Here is a 24,751-nt window from a genome sequence, read left to right as displayed (position 1 = left end):
ATGATACCCAGTCTCAGAAATCTACCTTACAAGAAAAGATTTGAGGGTTTGAGTTGTACTTCTTGTAGAAAACTAAAACTGGCACTTTGAAGTTAACTAATAATTCTCAGGACGATAGAAGGGATTGAAATATTCTTAGCAATGCATTGTTCACTGTGTTTGAAGACTTCAAAAAGTGGGAAACAAAATAGGAACATTGAGAAACTATGAGTGAATAGAAATGCCCTGGAAATGGAATAAACTACATGGTCAGATAAGTGAAGTAAGTTTATAAAGGAATTCCACAGGCATCTAGATTTCTAGAAGAGAGGGATAAAACTGGCAAAAAAGCAGGAGTATGTGCTTAGGACAAACCCTAAAAGGCATCCTGTTTTCCTGTTTCTAAAAATAAAGATGTGTGCATGAAACAATCCTTTAAGAACTGACCTGTAAGTAGCCTGAAGGCTATTGCAGCTCCCCTTACCGCTGCTCTGTTCTACTTTTTGCTTGCTCACGTCAGGCATATTCAGCTATTTGTATGATAAATAAAAGTTCAGCTCTGTCCACCAAATATACCTCATTGCAGTTTTCTCTTGTGTGCTGAGTATGTGACTTTTAGCTTTAGTGAACAGTATTGAAATTTAAAGCAATGCAATTTTACAGGTTCTACAGGGGCAGGTGTCTAATCACCAGGTTGCTGTAGAGAAACTGAAAAAAGCTGCTGAAGTGATTTTGGATACCAGGGGAACTTTACTACCAGACAAAGATAAAATCCAGAGAACACTGGGTAAGAGTTTTATTATTTCCCAATCCCGTCCTTTGTCTCTCAAGTCTGCACCCACGTGCTGGAGGAGATAAGGAATGAATGTTCCACCCTCCCTTGTCATTTTTCATTTCTTTGTCTTATTGGGCCATATGTTGCCACTACTTAGTGACTTTATTGTAGCTCTTAAAAAAAAGAAAATCAATTCACAAATGAAATAATATTGCCATAGTAGTGTTCAAATAAAGAGCTTACAATCAAAATAGACAGGGCAGACAAAGGGTAGGAGAAAGGAGTTATTGTTGTCCCCATTTTGCAGACAGGGACCTGAGACAGAGAGTGACTTGTCCAAGGTCACACAGGAAGTCTGCAACAGAGGGATAGTTGAGAATCACGAATATCCCCCAGTGTTCTGTGTCATGACTCGAATTATTTAAAAACTACTAATTATTTAAAAGCCAGCGAAAACATTTCCCCCTTCACTTAAGTATTTTTCTGTCGATTGCACTGCTAGAACATGCCATTTACCACAGCCTGGAACTTCAAGAACTATGTGTGTCTCCCCATTATCTCTTCTAGTAATTTCATAAATAAAATGCAGAGTAGAAAAACAAATCATAGAGTGCCTGATCCCACACCCACTGAAGTCAGTTGCAAAACGCTGTAATGCACATTTATTTATGTGTCATATAGCTTCATAGAATTTAAAATCCCTGTTGTCTTTCAGCTGCAATAACATCTATTCTTAAACAATAAAAAAAATAAAACCAGAATGGCATTCTTTCCCCTATCTTTAAGCACATGATTAGTCTCAAATAAAGTATCGGGGGTAGGCATGTTAGTCTGTATCCACAAAAACAACAAGGAGTCCGGTGGCACTTAACAACTGACAGATTTATTTGGGCATAAACTTTCATGGGTAAAAAAACCCTACTTCTTCAGATGCATGGAGTGAAAATTACAGATGCAGGCATTATTATACTGACACAGTGAAGAGAAGGGAGTTACCTCACAAGTGGAGAACCAGTGTTGACAGGGCAAATTCAATCAGGGTGGATGTAGTCCATTCCCAATAACTGATGAGGAGGTGTCAATTCCAGGAGAGGCCAAGTTGCTTTTGTAGTGAGCCAGCCATTCCCAGTCCCTATTCAAGCCCAAATTAATGGTGTTAAATTTTCAAATGAATTTTAGTTCTGCAGTTTCTCTATGAAGTCTGTTTCTGAAGTTTTTTTGTTCAAATATGGCTCATTTTAAATGCCCTATGCTTCACTAATCCCTAGCTGCTGTTTCAGTCCTTTGGAGCTGTTAACAGCTAGCATAAGTTAGAGTACCCAGGGACCAGCCCTGCAAACAGTTGCTTCAGGAATGGGAAGAGCAAAACCAAGCTTTAAGCCACCTTTTGCCCCCCACCCTGAGTTGTCCTATGTGCTCCTCGGCCATAACTGAAGATCCAGCCTTTTGATTGTGTATTGTCAAGGGGCAAATCCTGAGGTCCTTATCTTGGCAAGTTTGCAGTGAAGTCTGCCTCATAAGAACATAAGAATGGCCATACTGGGTTTGACCAATATCCTGTATTCCATCAGTGGCCAATGCCACATGTTTCAGAGGGAATGAACAGAATAGGCAATCATCAAATCCCACCTCATTCTTCTCTTCTGCAGACTAAACAATCCCAGTTCCCTCAGCCTCTCCTCATGAGTCATGTGTTCCAGTCCCCTAATCATTTTTGTTGCCCTCCGCTGGATGCTTTCCAATTATAATATATATTTTTTTGAGATGGAGTGACCACAACTCCATGCAGCATTCAAGATGTGGGCATACCATGGATTTATACAGTGGCATTATGATGTTTTCTGTCTTGTTATCTATCCCTTTCCTAATGGTTTGTAACATTCTTTTTAGCTTTTTTGACTGCCACTGCACATAGAATGACTGTTTTCAGAGAACTCTCCCCTGACGACTGAGCAAAAACAGAGTTAGAACTGTAGGTTTGGGCTCAGTGATTCTAGGAGAAGTAAAGAGAACCTTTTAGTGATTTCCTTTCTGTTTATTTCTTTCAGATGACATTGTTGGCAGATATGACAGTTTATCCAGGTCTGTGAATGAACGGAACGAGAAGCTCCAGATAACGCTGACTCGTTCTCTTAGTGTGCAAGATGGTTTGGATGAAATGCTTGACTGGATGGGAGGTGTTGAAAAGAGCCTTGAAGAACAAGGTCAAATGCCTTTGAATTCTGCTGCTATTCAGGATATCATTAGTAAAAAAATTGTAAGTAGCATTCTTTGAAGGAAACATTTGCCTGCTAATTGAGATAATGTTTAACAATTTCAAGAAATAATTTTAGTCTCATTAATCCTTTAATGGATACAAAATAAACTTTGAAATCAGTGAAGTTACCCTGGTTTACATCAGGATCTGACTGTAACTATTTCTTCTTAAGTGCTAGGTAGGTATTGTTGTTGTTATTCCTCAGGATTACATCATGGGGATTTTAAAAAAACCAAAACCAAATATCTTTCACATATTATCCTTGAAGCATAAAAGGGGGAAAGCGACTGTCAAATTCCCCATGAGCCACCAATAAATCCTGACGAGGCGCTGGCTCCATAGGTTTTGGCGGCCAAGAGTTTTGGTAAACCCTCCATGCACTTGTTCTACTCTGACTTTCCTTAGAATTCTTACATTGCCTGTGGGCACTGTCTTCCGGAGGTCACTGATCACGATACCTGGCACTTCTAACATGTAGAGCCCTGTGCAGATACAAATTTATATCCGTGGATGGAAATTGGTATCTGCTGATCCGCAGGGCTCTCCCAGGAACTGCAGCAGGGAAAGGAGCAGAACGTGGGGCCGTCACTCCCAGGAGCCAGCTCCCCACCCTGGCAGCTCCTCCGGCACAAGTGTACCATCCCTTCCACGCAGCTGTCTTCATAACTGCATCTCCTGTCTGGGTCTGTACAGCCACGCCGGAGATCGGGGCTGGGAGCGGCATGGTACAGCTGTGCCGAAGGAGCTGCCAGCACAGGGCGCTGGCTCCTGGGAGCGACGGCCCCATGTTCTGCTCCTTTCGCCACTGCAGTTCCCAGGAGAGCCCTGCGGTTCAGCGAATACTGATTTCTATCTGCAGATATAAATTTGTAGCCATGCAGGGCTCTACTAACATGTTCTTGAGCTGCTCATTCATATCTTTAGGGATCGCTCCAAGAGCTTCAGTAATCATTGGGATCGTCTTTATTCTAGTTTTCCATAACATTGCGCTTTTTGACAGAGTTCTTCGTACTGTGCTATCTTCTCTTCTTGTTTCTTTTGTATATTTCTATCTGCTGCTATGGCAGTATCTATTAACATGGTCTTGTTTGTCTTCTGTTCTGCAACAACAAAGTCCAGCCTGTTTGGTTTGTGACAATTGCCAGATCCCTAAAATATTTGCCTCTTCATTTTCTAGAGCACTTTCAATTCAGTGGTCATAATACCACATGGTTCATTTCCATACTTGCCACATAGGCTCCGCTGAATATACTTGACGACCTCATTGTGTCTTTTCATATATTGTCTCCCAGCCCAGCTCCTGCTGCTGCTCAACACATGCTCCACCATCTCTTCTTTTTCGGAACACATTCAGCAGTTCAGGAAGCAGTTCTGTCAGTCAATTTTGTTTGGAAAGCAATTAAACCTTAACAGCTGCTCTTGTGAACTCATAATGCGGTTCTCTTTTGACATACCCTTCTACAAGTGATGTGTTTGTTAAGCTTCTATCACGAATGGGTTCGATCTCTCTCCACTTGTGTCCTTGCATTGATTTCTGTGTAAACTTTCAATCTGTCCTCACTTCTTCTTTGACTTCTTTGTGTTGGAACTCTGACAGTTCCCTGATTCCAAGATACTGGTAGGAGCCATGCTGACATACCTTGGATGGTGCCTTCTTTAACTTGTATGCCACTGATTGCACTGGTTTGCCCCTTTTTACAGCTGCTGACACACATTTAGCCAAATTAACCTGTAGCTTGATATCTTCACCAAATTTTTCGACATGTGATCAGTCTCTGTATATCCTTTTATGACTGTCCATATAGTTTCAGGTCATTTATTTATAATGACTGGTTAAGTGATTGTTGCACTTTGCTGATATGATAATCACAATTTATCCCACAGAGCATTCATTTCAGCCACACTGTGTTGCTACCATGAACAGCACTGGTGATAAGGAATCCCCTTGAAAGATTCCGCCTTTAATTTGGACCTCATCAATGAGAGTCCCCTCCAGGTAGAGTCGAGTGTTCCAATTAACCATAGATTGCTGCAGAAGAGACATGATTGTTGGATGAACTTAATGCATTTTCAGTGTCTTGATGATCCACACATATTATGTGATTTTGGGTAGCCTAGCCACACCATTTCTAAGTTTTCTTTTTTTGTTTCTTCTGTGATCCTCCTTTTCAGTGTGAAGTGGGTGTTTTGTCCCTTTCATGTTTACTGTGCAACCGTTTTGCTCAGGAGGCAGCATTCCATTACAAGCTAGTGTTATCCAGATCTTTTTTGCGAGAATTGCCAGTAGAAGTTTCCACATAGTTGGTAAACACATGATTGATCTATAATTTATAGGGTCACTGCTGCCATCTTTCTTTTTTATAGAGGACGGTTCTCCCTGTCTCCATCCATCTTGGACATCTGTTCTTCAAACATTTATTAAGTTGTTCAAGCCACAATCCATGCACCCACCTGGTCTGGATGCTTTCCAAATCTTCATTCCTCTCAGTGCCTCATCTATTTCTTTCTTTGATATTCCTGTGTATTCCTCTATTTTGCGATTTTTAAATTTTTCTGTCACATTTTAAATGATTATTTGTCTTACTGTTCTTCTTATATTATTATTATTATTTTATGGTGAATCTGAGTTATCAGTGTAATTTCTTAAGACTTCTTTATAACCCCTCCACAATAATTGTTGCTTGTTTCAGATGCTGGAACAAGATATTGCAGGTCGCCAAAGCAGTATAAATGCTATGAATGAAAAAGTGAACAAATTCATAGAAACAACAGATCCATCCACTGCATCCTGTCTGCAAGCTAAAATGAATGAGCTCTCTGTACGGTTTGCTAAAGCATGTACCAGACACAAAGGGAAACTTGCAAAGATGGAGGAATTGAAGACCAAAGTGGAGTTGTTTGAAGGCCTGTCAGAAAAACTTCAGTCATTTTTAGACAAGAAAATTCAGACTCTCAACGAGACTGATGCTCCAGGAAAGGATGTTACTGAAGTGTCTCAATATATGCAGGTATTATACAGCTCCATTTGCACGTAGTGTAGATTTGTGCCCTCACTTACTTACCTCATGGTTGCGCAGTCAATATAACAAGCTGGTTCCCCAACTTTAATAGAACAGCTAAGATCAAGGATTGAATTTTGAACAACTGATCATAGAGCCCAATATAAAACTGGCACTTTCTGTTCATTTCTGCAGGAAACTAGTACAGCGTTGGTGGATCATAAAAAAGATCTTGAAGTTTTGCATCAGCTTCTTGAAGAGCTTTCTGTTCATGGTCTCCCTGGGGACAAAGCATTGGTTTTAGAAAAGTTAAATGCCTTGACAAAGAAGTTCAAGGAAGTGGAAGAGACTGTGAAGGAAAAGTTAGTACAATAATCATTAACATATTTCTGCTTATTATATGCAAGCGATACAATATACATTTTGTAATGAATGTCATGCTTTTGTACGTAGTGCATGGTGCTGATTAAGAAAAAGATAGCCCTCATGTTTGAGAGCACACTGTAGGTTGTTTGAAGGTAAATGGTTCAAAGGCGGTATTGTCTACAGAAAAGAAAGCAACCCTCACCTCCTGCCATGGTATTTGCAGCAGTGCTATCAGTTCTAATAGTAACTACTACACTGCTTCTCAGATGGAATACAAGGTTCTGCATGTGCAAGCTGCTATAAAGTTACGATTGGAATGCAGAGGGTGAACAGAAAACTAAAAGAATGAATTTTCATTATGATTGGGCCATATGTACAGAGAAATTAGATTTTCCAAATGTTGCTCATAACCACAAAATATGTTTGAGATCAGATTAATGAGACAAGGACACAAATGCTTCTGGTTCTGGTCCAGTCCAGAAACTGGAAACCAACCAAGTTGCTGAGGCATGTAAAATTCCGTTCTAAATGAACTGATATTCAACATGATGTCACAAAAATAAAGTAGTTACACGATGGGATAGTGTCTCCTCTGTGTGCACATGTAATTGATCACAATGACAGTATTGGGTATGTTTCAGAGTAGCAGCCGTGTTAGTCTGTATTCGCAAAAAGAAAAGGAGTACTTGTGGCACTTTAGAGACTTAACAAATTTATTGGGTATGGAAATCATGCTTAGATATTGTACACTATAGCCACTATAAAAAGATAGCTAAGCCTTCCCAAGAAACAGATTTTTAAACATTGTTACATAGTGATTTTTCAGAATCCCAGACTTTCTGATGATCTAGACATCACTCACTCAGTTCTCTGGTTGTTATTTCACAGTGGTATCAAACTGCTGGGATATGTACTATCACAAGTTTCCTTCTTAGAGCAAAATTCTTATTTGCTCACTACTCTCTCTCCTTGTTTAATCTCTCTGTATTGCTGCTGTCAGTGACACTTTTTCTGTTTATTTTATGTATATCTCCCTTTTCCGCATCCCTCCTTCCACCATTGAGTTTTCTTGCAACAGCACAGAATGAAATTGTGATCTTCAAAGCACTGGGTCTCACACTATCCTTGCTTTTATTGCATAGGATTATGTATACTTTATCAGCACAACTGAAATATCACTTCAGGATTAACTAATGTTTAGCTATAATGTATGTAAGTTACAAAGTATATTTAATAAGTTCCAACACAAGAGGATATAATGGAGCCCTCATAAGTTTTGCTTCCCAAACTCTCATCATCTCAAATTGGATCACTGAGGTTTTCAGCTCCACTGTTAATTATCTGCCTAGCTGAGGCAGTTAACGTTAACAAAATTTTACAGTTATAAGAGTAGTTTTGAATTATACTATAAATTCATGGGCCTCTTCCATACTCATTGAAGTCAATCACTTAGCTCTCATTGTCTTCAATCGCAGAAGGATTGGGTCAAAAATTACTTAGTTCTGTTGATATAATTTCAGAATGATTAATGTTTTTCTGCACTCAAGTTCTCTTGCTGTCTTTAATTGTCTAGAGAAGAGGATGTATCATCTTGTCAGGAACAAATGGATACTTTCAAACTCCTTGTAGAATCTTTAAAGAAATGGATGAACGAGACAACAGATAGGATTCCAGCTGTGCAACCATCTTTAAATACAGAGGATTTGAAGAAACCATTGGAAGATATTAGGGTGAGAGAGTGTATATAAGAAGGGATACTATTGCTAATGGAATTTTGGCAGCTGTTAATAACATGACAGCATGAAGTTAAAAGACAGGATTTTCAATTTGTTTCTAATATTGTGCAGTGTCATTTATATATATATGTTTTGGGGGGGAATATTCTTTTAATTGGCAGACATCAGGTGTTAGTATTTTCCATGCTGATACCCACTCCCCCATAGATTTTGTGGTGCCTTATATGCCACTTTCCCCCTTTTACTCTGCTAGAGTGAGGAGCTTGCCATATTCTAAAATACATAGCCGTCAGGATAGTAGAGCATGCAGTCTCACTGACACTGCCGGTAATACCATTCTTTGGGTTTTATGATGCATGACACAGGCCAAGAGCCCAGTATCTTCCCTAAAGACCTTGTGCATCCTTTTCTCCATGCTAAGTATTTCACATTATTTTTTTCCTTTTAAAAATGTAATGAACAAACTGAAATATTACATTTTGGTTACTCAGAAATTAGAAAAGGAATGGACTTTAAAAGCACCTGAAATTCAGAAAATGAAGAGCAAAGGAACATCATTATGTAACCTAATCAGTGCTGTGATTTCCCCTGCCAAATGCAGGGCAGCTTCAAAAGCAGGTATGCATTTGTATGATCAGCTAACCCCATTTATTGTAAATGTTCAATTTAAAAATAAAATTTCTTGCTTTTTGAATAAGTGTGACATCATTGGGTTTGCTTAGTAAACTTCGTGCTTTTGTAAAATCAGTCTCCCACATGGATACATTGATTGTCCCCTATTTGGCTTGACTGTCATTTACACTAAGGTTCTGGCAGTTTACATTTACTTTGACTCCTTTACACTCGCAGATTGATGTAAAGGGGCCTTAGTGTAAATGAGAATCAGGCCCTAAAGTCCTTGGTGTATTCACAGAACAGGCACAAAATGAGCAGTGGAAGTGCAAGCTTCTTCATCCCACCAATAAGCCTGTGTCTTATTAGTGGGACACTTCTGGAGGTAAAAGAGTGGTTTAGTCTGCATGCCCATTCAATGCTTGTCAAGGCTCCTTCCCCTCTCTGAACTCTAGGGTACAGATGTGGGGACTTGCATGAAAGACACCCTACAATTATTCTTACCAGTTTATGTTAAAAGCTGCCACCACCGAAGTGTTACACAAAGAACAGGGGAAGTGCCCACTGGGAAACGTCTCTCCCCCAAATTATCCCCCCAAACCCTACACCCCCTTTCCTGGGGAAGGCTTGATAAAAATCCTCACCAATTTGCATAGGTGAACACAGACCCAAACCCTTGGATCTTAAGAACAATGAAAAAAACAATCAGGTTCTTAAAAGAAGAATTTTAATTAAAGAAAAAGTAAAAGAATCACCTCTGTAAAATCAGGATGGTAAATACCTTACAGGGTAATCAGATTCAAAACATAGAGAATCCCTCTAGGCAAAACCTTAAGTTACAAAAAGACACAAAAATAGGAATACACATTCTCTCCAGCACAACTTATTTTATCAGCCATTTAAACAAAACAGAATCTAATGCATATCTAACTAGATTGCTTACTAACTCTTTACAGGAGTTCTGACCTGCATTCCTGCTATGGTCCTGGCAAAAACATCACAGAGACAGAGAGGACCCTTTGTTTCCCCCCTCCAGCTTTAAAAGTATCTTGTCTCCTCATTGATCATTCTGGTCAGGTGCCAGCGAGTTTATCTTAGCTTTTTAACCCTTTACAGGTGAAAGGGTTTTTCCTCTGGCCAGGAGGGATTTAAAGGTGTTTACCCTTCCCTTTATATTTATGACAGTGCTTGATATCGCCTCTGAGTCTGCCAAGCAGTGCTAATTTAGACTCTAATGCTGCAGACACTTAGTCACATGCATACCTTTGCTCCATGAGTACTGTTGACATCAGTGAGATTGTTCATATATGTAAAGTTAGGCATGTGCTTGAGAATTTGCAGGATCGTGGCCTTTGTGGTGGTGAGAACACTTGTCCGTTTAAAAGATGAACTGAGATGAGCACGCTCATTTCACATGCAGTAGAGCACTTAACAGCAACTAGATAACAGCAGTTTTCAATAAACATAAACATGAGTTGGAGCTGAACCAACAATATGGAGGAGAAAGGACTCCCTATCGTATTAACATTCTCCTGAGCCAACCTATCCTGCCAGGTTGCAGCTTCAGCTTTTCTTTGTAAACTAATTTTAAAGAGAGAAAATCTCTGTATTTCAGAGTTTGAAGTATTACCCATCACAGTAGCATGTCAGTGCTTAAATGTTGGTTTGTTTTACAGATACGGGTAAATATTGTTAACCGGAATTTAAACAATTTGGGCAGAATATACATAGGGTGCCATAATGGCAAGAAAGACATTCTCAGTCAGGGCCCCTGACTTTCTGAACTTGCTTCTGGATATGGTCGAAAGAGGCTCTGACTTGTCAACCTTCAAAACATATCTTCTTAGAGCGGCTAGTGGGGAAAGGTGTATTGCTTGTGGGGCAATGTTTGGCAAGAGTGGGGCATTTTTTCTTCTTCTTTGCTGAAAATGGCGGTAGTTGCTTCTGGTTTTATCCTGGTTTGGTTTTTCAGTAAACTGTGAAGGGTACCTAGATCCTGGGATGGGAGACCTCTTTTTTTCTCTTTGCCCATGCATCCAAATAAATACACGGGACAGCAGTTAACAGCCAGTGTATTCCTCTGCTCTCACCAGGCAAGTGCAGTGTTGCAGATTACTTATAAATAACTGTAAATGCAAGAGCCCCTTGATGAGCAACGCTGCATATTCTTGGGGATTGTGTGGCAGGAGAGGAGTACGGGGATAGAAAACCTCTTTCTTAAGATGGTCAATACTTATTTTGTTGTATCTTTTATTTTGGAGAGTGCACATATATGGCCTGTTTCTGCTCCCCTTGAATCAACGGGAGCTTTGGCACTGGGAACAGAGTTGAGCCCATAATGGGCAGAGGTGCAGTCGTTAAATATCTGCAGTTCTTGCAGTCCAGATAAAAGTTGAAGCCCTGTTGTTACAAAAAAAAATTGTGAAAATGGTGTTCACTTGTAATCAGTATACAGTTTTATCAACTCATTGTTTTTCCTGATGAATATGGTTTTCTGTATGAAAAATGCAGATACCTGATATTCTGTTTATACTAGTGAAAATTCTCCAGGCAACAAAGCATAGACAGATCCCATCATTGTGTTATGGGGGCAAACAGTTTTCCTCCCTGATTTATTTTTTCTAACCATCCCACAGCTGCCACTGTTGTGGTACTCACTTTCCAGCTGGTGGTCAGGGATGAATGCACAGCCTTCTCCAAGGCAACCATTAATTCTGCTCCATTAATTGGTCATCTGGGTGTACTCCGTATACATGTAGTAAATACTGGAGGTGACTCTCCTTCCCCTCCTCATTTCTGTTTTGTGGTTTTCCTGCTTTCCAGAGGCCCAAGGTGGTTCCCAAACCTCTTTGAACAGTTTACAGAGATAATCCCACTGAAATCAATAGGACTACCTGTGTGAGTAGCTGCTCATCAGTGGGAGTAAAGGCTCTATAATCTGGCCCTGATTGTGGGGTCATTTGCACAACACCTGATCAAGATGAGTAGTATCTTACTGAGAGCCTGGCTCTGAGTGACTTGTCACACTGAAATCAATAGAAGTTGCCAGTAGACAACCTGGACTCAGTGTGAGTAAAGGTATCAGAATCTGGCCCTAAGAAGTAGTCTCTGATTTCAATGGGATGATGTGTAGGGTTCAGTTGTGCTTATAGTGCACAATCCACAGGAAAAGGTGGTGCAGATCAATGTAATAGATATGGAACAAACTAAATCAAAGATATATATCCCAAGTGTGATATGTCTGTGTGGCATTCCATGTTGTTTTAATATGATAAAGAGAGCTGCATTTCATATCTGAAACTGTTATTTTGTAAAGAATTGTGATTTTGGTGTGAAAAGGCCTCAAATATTCACAGAGGTTGGAGAACTGAAATTGCAGCTCCTGTGAGCACTGCATTGCTAATTTTCTCTCTCTCATCTGTAGGTGGAATAGTATTAAATGGTGAAGGAGCAACTTCAGGAACTCAAGGTTTCCTGACAAATAAAGGTGAATAATTACTAAATAAGATTCTCATATGTGACAAAGACATATGATTGTGCACTAATGTGTTTAGTCATTGGCGTGGACCACTCTGGAAGATTAGGGTTTTTCAATAAGAAAAAATTACAATGTAATCCATAAATGTAAATAATTTAAACCAGAACTATAATGAGAAAGCAGATTTTTTTTGCAAAACTGTATTATCAATAACTATTTTTAATATTTCATTAAAGATGGAGGGCCAAATTCTCACTTCCCATTGCACAATATGCATAGCTCCAGAAAAGTGGTGTAAATATATATAACATACCTATTTAACATAAGCTGCAGTGTTCAGAAGAATCATGCAAGTGTGTCCATGCATAAATGGAAGTTTCAAAAATTGCTTAACAAGTACATCCACCCACCCACCCTCCCAGCATCTACTTGTACCGCGTGTGTGATGTACCCCATCTCCAGAACAAACTATTTTATTTCGATTCTGCGTACAAGAGTTATATATTCACTTTGTATGTAAGCCTGGATAGATCCGTACTCCGTTTTAGGTCTACAGTGTCCACTCTTACCAAACTACCGTCTACTCAGCTCTCTCAGTAACACAATACTTCCACAGCGGTTCTTGTGTACATAGGTGCCGACTCCGTGGGTGCACCAAGACTCAAGCACCCATGGAAAAAATAGTGGGTGCTCAACACACACCCACCACAGCTGTTTGGCGGCTGGCAGGAGATGCTTGGAGGAGGGTGAAGAGCAGTGGGTGGGTGGCAGGGCTTTGGGGGAGGGGGTGCAGCCGGGATGGGAAGAGGCGGAGCAAGGGCAGGTCCTCAGGGGAAAGGGCGGAGTGGGAGCGGGGCCTTGGACAGAGCAGAGGTGGAGCACCTACCAGGAAAAATAAAAGTCAGCACTTATACTTGTGTATGATCAGAATTAGGGAGCAAATGCTTTCTGGAGGCATTTTCTCTGCTACATTTATGATGTTCAAGTATTTGTGAGTTTCAAACCAGAATTTGGCCCTAAATATTTACAATATTACAATACTCCTTAATTTAGCTACTAAATATTTTACTTTTTCAAAAATGAAATGTAATCACTATAATGTTAAGGATATTTTATTGATAATCGAACTACGTCCAAACATATGTACAACTTTATAGTTTGAAACTTTAAGATAAAATTTGCCATTTCAGAAGCTCTTATAGAATATGTACTAAAATGATGTCATTCATAAGTAAGGTTACGATTTGGTCATGGAGGTCTGTGACTTCAGCCCGCAGCGGCTGGGAGTTGCAGGGTACCCCTAGCTCCCGTGGTGGCCTGGAGCTGCAGGGGACCCCTGCCGCCCGCAGTGGCAGGGGTCCCCCACAGCTCCCCAGATACCGTGGGCAGTGGGGGATCCCTGGCAGCTCCTCAGCCAGCACGGGAATCCCCCACAGATCCGCAGTTCCTGCGGGCAGGGGAATCTCCCAGAGCTCCTCAGTCCCCACGGGCAGCGAGAGATCCCCTGCAGTTCCTCAGTCCCCTCAGGGGAGATCCTCCATAGCTCCCCAGCTGCTGCAAGCAGCAGGGGAACCCCCGCAACTCCCCCACCTGGGGGGAATCCCCCAGAGCTCCCCAGTCCCCAGGTTGCGGGGGATCCCCTGCAACTCCCCAGCCGCCACAGGCCGGGGTCCCTCCCAGCCATAGGGGAGGGGCCGCAGCTCCCAGCCACAACAGGGCAGGATGCAGGACCTTCCTCCCTCCCCTTTTTGTCATGGACATTTTTAGTAAAAACAGATCATGGCTTCCATGAATTTTTGTTAATTGCCCATGACCTGTCTGTGACTTTTACTAAAAATGTCCATGACAAATCTGTAGCCTTATTCATAAGTAGTGTTGCCATGTTAAGTTTAAACTAGGGCTGTTGATTAATCGCAGTTAACTTACGCGATTAACTAAAAAAAATTAATCACAATTAAAAAAATTAATCGCGATTAATTGAAGTTTACATTGCACTGTTAAACAATAGACTACCAATTGAAATTTACTAAATATTTGTGGATGTTTTTCTACATTTTCAAATGTATTGATTTCAATTATAACACAGAATACAAAGTGTACAGTGCTCACATATCATTTTTTATTACAAATATTTGCACTGTAAAAATGATAAACAAAATAATTCTGCATTTACAAATGCAGAATTATGTACAAAAAGGTACAAAAATAACTGCATTCAAAAATAAAACAATGGAAAACCTTAGAGACTATGAGTCCACTCAGTCCTACTTCTTTTTCAGACAATCACTCAGACAAACAAGTTAGTTTACAATTGCTAAATGCTGCCTGCTTCTTATTTACATTGTCACCTGAAAGTGAGAACAGGCATTTGTGTGACAGTTTTGTAGCCGGCATTGTAAGGTATTTACGTCCCAGATATGGTAAACTTTCGTATGCCCCTTCATGCTTCGGCCACCATTCCAGAGCACCATTCCATGCTTCCGTGTTGATGACGCTTGTTAAAAAAAATAATGCATCAGTTAAATTTGTGACTGAACTCCTTGGGGGAGAATTGTATGTCTCCTGCTCTGTTTTACCCACATCCTGCCATATATTACATGTTATAGCAGTCTCAGATGATGACCCAGCACATGTTCATTTTAAGAACACTTTTACAGCAGATTGGACAAAACACAAAGAAGGTACCAATGTAAGATTTCTAAAGATAGCTGCAGCACTCGACCCAAAGTTTAAGAATCTGAAGTGCCTTCCAAAATCTGAGAGGGACGAGGTGCAGAGCATGCTTTTAGAAGTCTTAAAAGAGCAACAGAGCCCAAACCAGTTTCTGTGGAAACTACAAAAAAGACCAAAAAACCACCAAAAAAGAAAATCAACTTTCTGCTGGTGGCATCTGACTCAGATGAAGAAAATGAACATGCGTCGGTCCGCACTGCTTTGGATTGTTATCAAGCAAAACCTGTCATCAGCATGGACGCATGTCCTCTGGAATGGTGGTTGAAGCATGAAAGGACATATGATCTTTAGTACATCTGGCACGTAAATATCTTGTGATGCTGTCTACAACAGTGCTACACGAACACCTGTTCTCACTTTTAGGTGACATTATAAACAAGAAGCAGGCAGCATTGTCTCCTGCAATTGTAAACAAACTTGTTTGTCTGAGTGATTGGCTGAACAAGAAGTAGGACTGAGTGGACTCATAGACTCTAAAGTTTTCCATTGTTTTATTTTTGAATGCAGTTATTTTTGTACATAATTCTGCATTTGTAAGTTCAACTTTCATGATAAAGAGATTGCACTACAGTACTTTTATTAGGTGAATTGAAAAATACTATTTCTTTTATTTTTTACAGTGCAAATATTTGTAATCAAAAAGTAAGATAAAGTGAACACTGTACATTTTGTATTCTGTGTTGTAATTAAAATCAATATATTTGAAAATGTAGAAAACATCCAAACATATTTAAATAAATGGTATTCTATTGTTTAACAGCAGGATTAATCGTGATTAATATTTTAATTGCTTGACAGCCCTAGTTTAAACTACAAGTGGTCATAACATATTCAACTGTCTCAGTGTATTACATAGATTTTTTTTCCATGGCTTAGCTATTGTAATTTCAGATATTTCTGAAGTCCTGTACAGAAGTCCTTCAAAAGGCCTATATTTTTTAACATATATTTCCCCCACTTCCTCCCACAGAACTGACAGCTGTTCAACAGGCTATGTCAGATGTAAATCACAGTTACGAAGATTTGGGAGCTTTACTGAAGGAAAAGGTTTCAGAACTGGAAAGCATGCTTTCGAAGATGCAAAATGTTCAAGAAGAATCAAACTCAGTGATGCAGTGGTTGCAAAAAATGGATAAGACTGCTGCAAGCTGGGAAGCAGCTCCTACTGATAGTGAAGCTGTTAGAGCACAAGTAGAAGAACATAAGGTACTCTGTGTATATGAAGCAAACTGTCAATTAAGGACCATGTGAAATTTTAAACAGAATTCCCTGTTGAAATTAGTGGGGTAGTTCTTCTGAATAATTGATGCCACAATACAGCCCCATATTAGCACAATATAGAGAGATTTTTTTTAAGTCCCATAAATATGCCAAACAAGGGCAGAGCAAATCTGGCAAAATGTATAGCTAAAATAAAAGAAGAGGAATTGTTCATGTCAGAATAATTTTGAATACAAATTTAAATAGATGAGGGTGTACTGATCATGCAACATCCCTTCGATTTTTGCATGAGTTTATTTGCTTGCACATAAGACTTGAAGGGCTCTATCTAACAGAAAGCCATTTCTGCAACTGCTAGTCCACTACAGCTCCACAGATCTTTTACACTGTGGTGCTGCAGAGACTTACTCTACAGGTAGGCAGCGATTTCCTCGCAGTCGTCGTGTCATACTTGTTAATTTATATGGCCATTCAAGATCCCCCCCCGTTAAAATTATTATAAGAGAATTGCTAAAGCAGCACTAGGCTCCCAGCCCTCCTCATCACTGGGGACAGAAGTTCCCCATCTCCTCTCTGACAATGATAGGTAGGGTAAGAGCATGCATATTGTGTATGGGTGCACATTTAAAGGGAAATGCACTCTGCCTCTGTGTACAACTACTAAAAGGAAAAATCCTGCCCTCACCTGTGACTGTGAACATCCAGTATTTTACTGAGGTTGCAGTGAACGAAAACAAAATTTGACCCAATTTGTATACTTTTTCAGAATTAGTTGGTCAGCATTAAATGTTCATAACTTTACATCTGGTGACCAGAATTTCCTCAGATTAGACTGGTATTCAGCCCTAAAAATGAAACCAAGTTTTGAAAAGATGTGCTCATTTGTTTCTAAAACTGAACATTCAGAAATAACAAGCACTGGGGCCTCCTTAACTCATATGTACTTAAAGTAGTGTGTCTGTGCGCACATAAATAAATGAGTACTTAGCCTGGATGGAGTCTTGCCATTGATTTCACTGTGCTTTGAAGTGGGCCCTAATTACAGAGTTTACTAAAGACAGAGAGACCTCAGCTTGTCCTTGCCGACTTTGCCTGGAAGGAATAGAATCAGGGACTTTTCTTTTGTCTTTTTCTTTCTTTAAAAATGGGTGGAAATTTAATGTAAAAATCATTCTAATGTTGTGTTAAGCACTCAAAAGTCAGGAAATAGGAAAGATAAAGCTGAATGCACAATTTTAACTCTGGTTACTTGTAGTTTTAGATGCAGTTTGGGGATCACACTGACCAGTAATGGGTTCTGTCACTGCCTGCCTTCTCCCCTGGGTGTGTCTGGACCCTGATTGTCATACCCAACTCACATTAATATATATTCCTTCTTTTGAAACGTTTCTTTTAGTGCATTTAGGTAAACAACATTTTGCACTATAATACAGCATTTTGGCTATTATAGAATATTTATACTAGAACCTTTTTACCCTCTTGGGGCTAAGTATAGGGATTACTCACTTTTGTCATGTATAGGAGCTCCTGTGGGGATTTCAATCTCAGTGGTGGGAGCAGGACTTGTTCAGGCTAGGAAGTTTGCCACATGAGGAGAGATTAATAAAACTGGGACTTTTCAGCTTGGAAAAGAGACGACTAAGGGGGGATATGAAAGAGGTCTATAAAATCATGACTGGTGTGGAGAAAGTAAATAAGGAAGTGTTATTTACTCCTTCTCATAGTACAAGAACTAGGGGTCACCAAATGAAATTAATAGGCAGCAGGTTTAAAACAAACAAAAGGAAGTATTTTTTCACACAACGCAGAGTCAACCTCTGGAACTCCTTGCCAGAGGATGTTGTGAAGGCCAAGACTATAACAGGATTCAGAAAAGAACTATATAAGTTAATGGAGGATAGGTCCATCAATGGCTATTAACCAGGATGGAGAGGGATGGTGTCCCTAGCCTCTGTTTGCCAGAAACTAGGAATGGGCAACAGAGGATAGATCACTTGGTGATTACCTGTTCTGTACATTCCCTCTGGGGTACCTGGCTTTGGAAGACAGGTTACTGGGCTAGATGGACCTCCGGTCTGACACAGTATGGCCGTTCTTATGTTCTATGGGGATTTGAGGACCTAGTTTATATGAGTTCTCCTCATTCCAGGGTCCTCTGCCACTGTTGTTAATATTAGGGATTTTACAGCAGTCCACTGCTTGTTTTTAATAAAATGGCCTGTCACTGTATACATGACCAACCTTTGTAAAGTTCTTTGAGACTTGAAAAGCACTGTGTAAGTCCTAGATATAATTATGAGGATTTTTGTGTTTGTCATAATCATATTTTGGAATTAAAAAGATTTGTGCAATATTTTTAGTTTTCTGCTTACTTAAATTTATTGTTTTACTTCTTTGTAGTTATTTGAAACAGAATTGAAGCAAAGTGAAAATAAAGTACAGGAGCTGAAGGACAAAGTGACAGAGCTGTTGGAGAAGAATCCAAATTCTCCTGAGGCACCCAAATGGAAACAGATGTTTGATAAAATAGGTATTGCAATGTACTTGTACTCGGGCTCAGACTGATTTTGAAATTGCTACATTTTTAGTCATTTCAGCATACCACCAGTCACTTTTGATTATCTTGAATTATCAGAATTTTGATTATCTTGCCTGTTTTCTCATAAACGCTGCTCAAAATTCCACTTTCTGCACAATATTGTAAATCTAGAGTCTGAAGTCAGTGAACTTACTCTGATTTATACTGGTGCAACAGAGAGCACAATTTGCCCCCCTGTTCTTAGAGGCTTTATAATTTATCCATTTCAAACTCTGTGAGGCTAAGCTTGAAGGTCAGTTGTTGATGCATATACTGACACCTTTTGTAAGGATATGAAGAAAATTATCTTGGACAAATCAATTTCTAGAGCATTAGTATAATATAAAGAGCACTTGGGGCTGTTTTTAAAGCTTTCCTTCATGCTGTTTTTCCATGCCCTAGTGGGCTTTTGTCATGTATGGTTTTTAGTGGCTTATTGCCATTTTCCAAAACAGATTCCTTAAATTTTGCCCCCCAAAATTTAAATTTCCAATTTTGGACAATAGCCACTGAAGTTATGCCCTATATACTTTTCACATTTTTCAAAAAATGGATTTTTTATGTTTTAAAATAAAGTTTAGTTTTGCAATCGCTCACTGATTTTAATATACATTTCTATAATATCAGTATTTATTCCAATGGTGGTAAAATGTTAGATTGGAAAAATTATGAAGGAGCTCAGAACAGGTCCAAAGCCCATATGATTTGAAAGAGAATTAAAACAGCGCAAGCAGGGCTCAGAGAGAAGTGGCACAGTAGGAAGGTGGAGCAAAGGCATTACATATAGGCAAAGATGACGTGAAAGAGGAGAAACATAAGGTAGATTTGAGCGATTACACAAGGAACATAAGAAGAATCCAAAGAACATGAGTAGGAAATAAAACATTAGTGCCAAGGAGAAAATAAAACAGCGCCAAGAAGAAAGCATAGAAAGAATCAGAGTACCACAGAAGGAGGTGACAGAGTAGAAGAGCTACACAAAAGGGGATAGAGAAACAAGAGCTGGAGAGGGATAGGAATGGCTTATAGGAGCAGAGAGCGTGTCCGACATAGAGGAATTAATGTAACACAGAACTGAACCTAGTAATAGCAATAAAGCTACGCTGTTTCACACCAACTGATTTGGTACAGCTACTTATTTTGAGTTCTTACTAATTAATTTTAGAGGCATTTTTAATAACTTCCTTATCCCTTATTTTATGTTAGCCATAGGTCTTACTAGTGCCTGGTGGAACACTGGCAGCTCCACTAATGAAAATTGCCATGATACAGGAACTCCTCATTTAATGTCGTCCCGGTTAACGTTGTTGTTTCGTCCCTGATCTATTAGTGAACATTCTCATTTAAAGGTGCACAGTGTTTCCTTATAACACTGTTTGGCCATGGGGGGTTGAAACCAGGGTGGGCTGGCAGCCCCCCAGCGCCTCCCACCCCGCAGCCAGTCCCATGGATCAGATCAGAAACTCCCCCCTCCTTCCCCGTACTTCCCACCTGCAGCCATCAGCTGTTTCGTGGCTTTCAGGAGGCTCTGGCGGGGGGAAGGGGGAGGAGCGAGGATGTGGTGCACATCCTTCCCCCTCCCCCCCAGAGCCTCCTGAATGCCCTGAAACAGCTGATGGCTGCAGGTCGGAGGCGCGCAGCCTCCCCGCTCCCCCAAACCTCCTGCCCACAGCAATCAGCTGTTCCATGGTGTTCAGGAGGCTGGGGGGAAGAGGGAAGGAATGAGGAAGCAGCATGCTCGTGGGGAGGGAGTGGAGTGGGGGTGGGCCTGGGGCAGAGGCGGGGGTTGAGCACCCGCCGGCACTTTGGAAAGTCGGCGCCTGTGCAGCCGTACATGCGCTGTCCGGAGGAGGGAGTGGTGCGCTCCAGCGGGATAGCGTGGGTTCATCATCACATTAAGTTTCCTCAGAGAAGTGTTTGCAGCCTCTGCTGTGTGTCTATTGTGTCTCCTCCCTCCTGCCTTCCTCAGTGCTGCCTTATAGAGTGTGAGGCTACATTAACCCTTGAGGGCTCAGCTGAGTGCTAGTTCACCATTTAACAGCAAGGCTTTCCTTGGGAAATAGCCCACCTGATATCAACACGGTTGCTTTAGGAGAAGCTCAGGGAATTCATGAGCAGGGCCGCAGACAATCCTCTGATTAGTGACTGCAGGGAGATTTGGGGAAAGGGGAGTTGCTGCTAACATGCATGAGCAAGAAACAGAAGGGGCTCAAGGAACTGACCTAGGATATTGTTGCAGTGGCCCTGTGCAAGTCTGTTTTAAACGTAATGGTGGAGGGCTACGTATCACTCTTCATTCAGATTGGGGCAGAAACTACTATAGGAGATTATAGTAAACAGCCATTGTTGTTTACGTTGCATCAGTACAAGTACAGTTTTCCCTGAACATTTCTAGCTCGTTGTGATTGTTCAGTATCACCCAGCATCATGAGTCAAAAATGCCCAGCAAGTGATAGTGGAGTGCCTAGTAGTAGTAGTACCACTAGCCGTAAGAAAACCATTACTTTGGGTACTAAATTAGACGTTTTCATAATTCTAACAAGATCAGGGCTAGTGCTCAATGTGTAATACCACTTAGTGCTATTAAAATAAGTCAATCGTGAAGTAGTTTGATGGAAAACATGAAGTGTCTTCTCTCAGTGTGGATAGAGGACCAAAACCAGCAGAACATACCTCTAAGTTTGCTAGTGATACAAGCTGAGGCAAACAGGTTGTATGACAATTTGAAGAAAGACCAAGGTGAAGGATCACAGACAGAGACGTTCACGGCAAGTCGGGGATGGTTTGATCGGTTCAAGAGGCTCTTCCACTTGCATAACATCAAGATGTCCGGTGCGGTGGCTAGTGCCGATACTGCAGCAGCTAAAAAATTCCCCGACTATCTCAAGAAAATAATTGAGGAAGGTGAGCCTTCAATGTTGATGAAAGCAGGGCCTCTACTGGAAGAGGATGCTTGAACGGACTTACATTTCCTGAGAGGAGAAGACAGTGCCCGGATTTAAAGAAGCTAAAGACCGCCTAGTCTTGTTTCTAGCTGGTAATGCTGCCGGAGACACGAAGATGAAACCACTGACAGTGTACCAATCTGAAACTCCACGAGCTCTCAAGGGATTTTAAAAGGAATACCTTCTGGTCATTTGGAGATCCAATAAGAAGGCATGGATAACTGGAGCTATTTTTTCAGAATGGCTGACTTTCTATGCCGTCCCTGTGTGGAAGGAATACCGTGCCAAGGAAAATCTTGATTTCAAGATTTTATTACTTATTGATAATGCAGTGGCTCATCCAATCAACATGGAGGACCTGTGCAAAAATGTCAAAAGTGTCTTTCTGCCACCTAACACCACATCACTCATCCAACCCATGGACCAAGGAGCCATTGCTGCATTTAAGGCTTATTACTTACGCTGTACTTTTGACCAGCTCCTCAGAGGCACCAATGGGGAAGGCATGCCTACAATTCAGCAATTTTGGCATGACTACAACATTCACAAGTCCATTGGTAACTTCGGTGAGTCCTGGGCTGAAGTCACTCAGGCACGCATGAACAGTGTGTGGGGGAAGCTGTGGCATGAATGTGTCAGTGACTTAACAGGATTTAAAGATGTTGTCCCCGTTATGAAGAAAGATATCCTCAGCTTGGCCAAGAAAGCAGGTTTTGTTGAGGTGGAAGAAGCCGACGTTACACAACTTCTGCAATCACACGGAGAAGAACTAACCAATGAAGATCTGATGGAACTAGAGGTGATGAGAGCAATGGAAGAAGTGGGCCAAGAAGTAAAAGAAGACCAACCCATCGAAATTTGACTCCCAAAAACCTTTCTGAAGCTTTCCAAATGATTGAAGCTGGCTTGCAAATCCTTAGTGACGACTATCCTAACAGGGAACACAGCTCTAAAATGATTAGGGGAGTTTGTCATGTAATGAACTGCTATAAAGAAATTTACCAAGGGGGGAAAAAAAGGAAAGCAAAATAACAATCTCTAGGTGTGTTTTTTCAAGTTGGGAAACTTCAGCAAGAGGAGCACCTGGATGATCCCCCCTCTTCCACCCTCTGACTCCACCACCTCACCCACATTTCACAATCATCATTGCTGAGTACAGTATTAAATTGTTTAAAATTGTTTAAAACTTATACCTGTATTACATTGTTGGTTTAAAATCGTTTAAAACTTTTACTATATATGTATATAATGTCTTTTGTCTGGCAAAAAAAATGTCCCTGGAACCTAATCCCCCCTATTTACATTAATTCTTATGGGGAGATTGTATTCGCTTAACATTGTTTGGCTTAAAGTCGCATTTTTAAAGAACATAACTACAACGTTAAGCAAGGAGTTACTGTAATGATTTCTGCAGAAATATAGTACCTATATTGTTTTACTTCAATTGCAGTGTAATTCAGAAGTTCGTAATAAAAAGTTCAAAGGAGCATTTATATCCATCTGTCTTACCTAGCTAGCTCATCTCTGTTTAAGAAGAAAGACTAAGGGTAACATTTTCAAAAACACCTAAGTGACTGAGGAACCTACGGTAAGTCCAATTTTCAAAAGTCACTTAGGCACTTTGGCTCTTAAGTCTCATTGACTTTCAATGGGGACATAGGCTCCCAGGTGACTCACACTTTAAAAATGCGACTTCGGCTTTTAGGTCACGTAGGTGCTTTTGAAAATGTTAATATTTAAGTCTAAATTTGAGCTCTTGGATTTATTTGATGGGATGGTGACTTAGTCCTGCAGATACATGTGGTATTTACTGTGCTGAAAATTCCCCACATAACTAAATTAATCAGAGGGCTTACATTGAGGTATTCACTATGGGTCTAATCAAAGAAGAGTGCAAATATATTGTATATTCTGAGTCATTGCACCAAGGAATCTGGTGTTAATATGCACAAAGCATGGTAGTGTTATTAGAAAGAACTGTTTATATATTTTGTATACAATCTTATATCTTACAGACATACATGCAATATGTTATTAAAATTATCTCTATTTTATGATAGATTCCAAATGGAAAGAACTCAATCAGGTTACAGCTGACAGACGACAAAATCTTGAAGAGTCCTCAAATTACCTGACCCAGTTCCAGACAACAGAAGCTCAGTTAAAGCAGTGGCTTATCGAGAAAGAGCTCATGATCAGTGTGCTTGGACCACTGTCAATTGACCCAAATATGCTGAATACACAGAAGCAGCAGGTCCAGGTGAGTTTTGGTTGCTAATATATATTAAATGAATAACACTTTCTGATCCCTTTGCTAAGGTGCTTTTCATTTGAACTTAGTGTACACCACAGCAGAAATTTGTTACTACAAATTATCAGTAAACATCATAACTAACTTAGTTCAGATGGCTACAATATTCACACACATACACACAGACAACAAACAAAAACAACAGTAAATATTGTAACTAATTTAGTTCAGATGTCTACAGTATTCACACACACACACACACATAGAAAGACAACAAACAAAAACAAAAAAACCCCAAAAGAACAAAGAAAGATCAAAAGATGTAAAAAATGTGCAGAACACAGGGAGATACCTGATAATACTGAGCCTCAAATAAACGTTTCTGTTTTAACCATGTTGTGGTTTAACCATACTGTTGTCAAATGGTCTTTTGAAGTTTTATTAATTTGAGTGTGTAAGTTGCTAATAACTTTTTATGACCAGTTCTCTTACAAAATTTATATTGTTTAGAAAGTGCTCTTTTGAGGTTTTGTTCCTTTGATTGTGCCTGTAGCTAATAAACATTTGAAAACAAGTAAAATGCAGGACTGAGAAAAGGCAGTTATAATTTACACACTGAGAAACAAAGAAGGAAGTGAAAGTATAGGGAAAATCCTCTAGTTACAGAAATAGAGCGAAATGTGACCGCATACACCAGTAAAAAGAAATCATAGTTAAATCACACAAAGGACAGAGTAACAGCCATGTTAGTCTGTATCCGCAAAAAGAAAAGGAGTACTTGTGGCACCTTAGAGACTCTAAGGTGCCACAAGTACTCCTTT

At 40.2% G+C, this 24,751-nt stretch overlaps 1 protein-coding gene across 26 annotated transcripts in view; it reads left to right on the top strand.

The window, feature by feature from the left end:
- DST (dystonin) overlaps nucleotides 1-24,751 on the top strand; it is a 470,941-nt gene that overhangs the window by 342,985 nt on the left and 103,205 nt on the right. For all 26 annotated transcript variants that reach the window (XM_073336274.1, XM_073336294.1, XM_073336272.1 and 23 more), the window contains 10 exons: nucleotides 643-766; nucleotides 2,803-3,011; nucleotides 5,702-6,019; nucleotides 6,206-6,372; nucleotides 7,950-8,106; nucleotides 8,604-8,730; nucleotides 12,149-12,211; nucleotides 15,906-16,141; nucleotides 18,557-18,686; nucleotides 23,740-23,939. In XM_073336274.1, the coding sequence (XP_073192375.1) occupies nucleotides 643-766; nucleotides 2,803-3,011; nucleotides 5,702-6,019; nucleotides 6,206-6,372; nucleotides 7,950-8,106; nucleotides 8,604-8,730; nucleotides 12,149-12,211; nucleotides 15,906-16,141; nucleotides 18,557-18,686; nucleotides 23,740-23,939 (1,731 nt within the window). The remainder of the gene's footprint in view (nucleotides 1-642; nucleotides 767-2,802; nucleotides 3,012-5,701; nucleotides 6,020-6,205; nucleotides 6,373-7,949; nucleotides 8,107-8,603; nucleotides 8,731-12,148; nucleotides 12,212-15,905; nucleotides 16,142-18,556; nucleotides 18,687-23,739; nucleotides 23,940-24,751) is intronic.

The sequence above is a fragment of the Lepidochelys kempii genome, chromosome 3 (genome assembly GCF_965140265.1).
Source record: "Lepidochelys kempii isolate rLepKem1 chromosome 3, rLepKem1.hap2, whole genome shotgun sequence".
In the NCBI taxonomy this organism is placed as follows: Eukaryota; Metazoa; Chordata; order Testudines; family Cheloniidae; genus Lepidochelys; species Lepidochelys kempii.
This window is presented reverse-complemented; position numbering and strand designations above follow the sequence as displayed.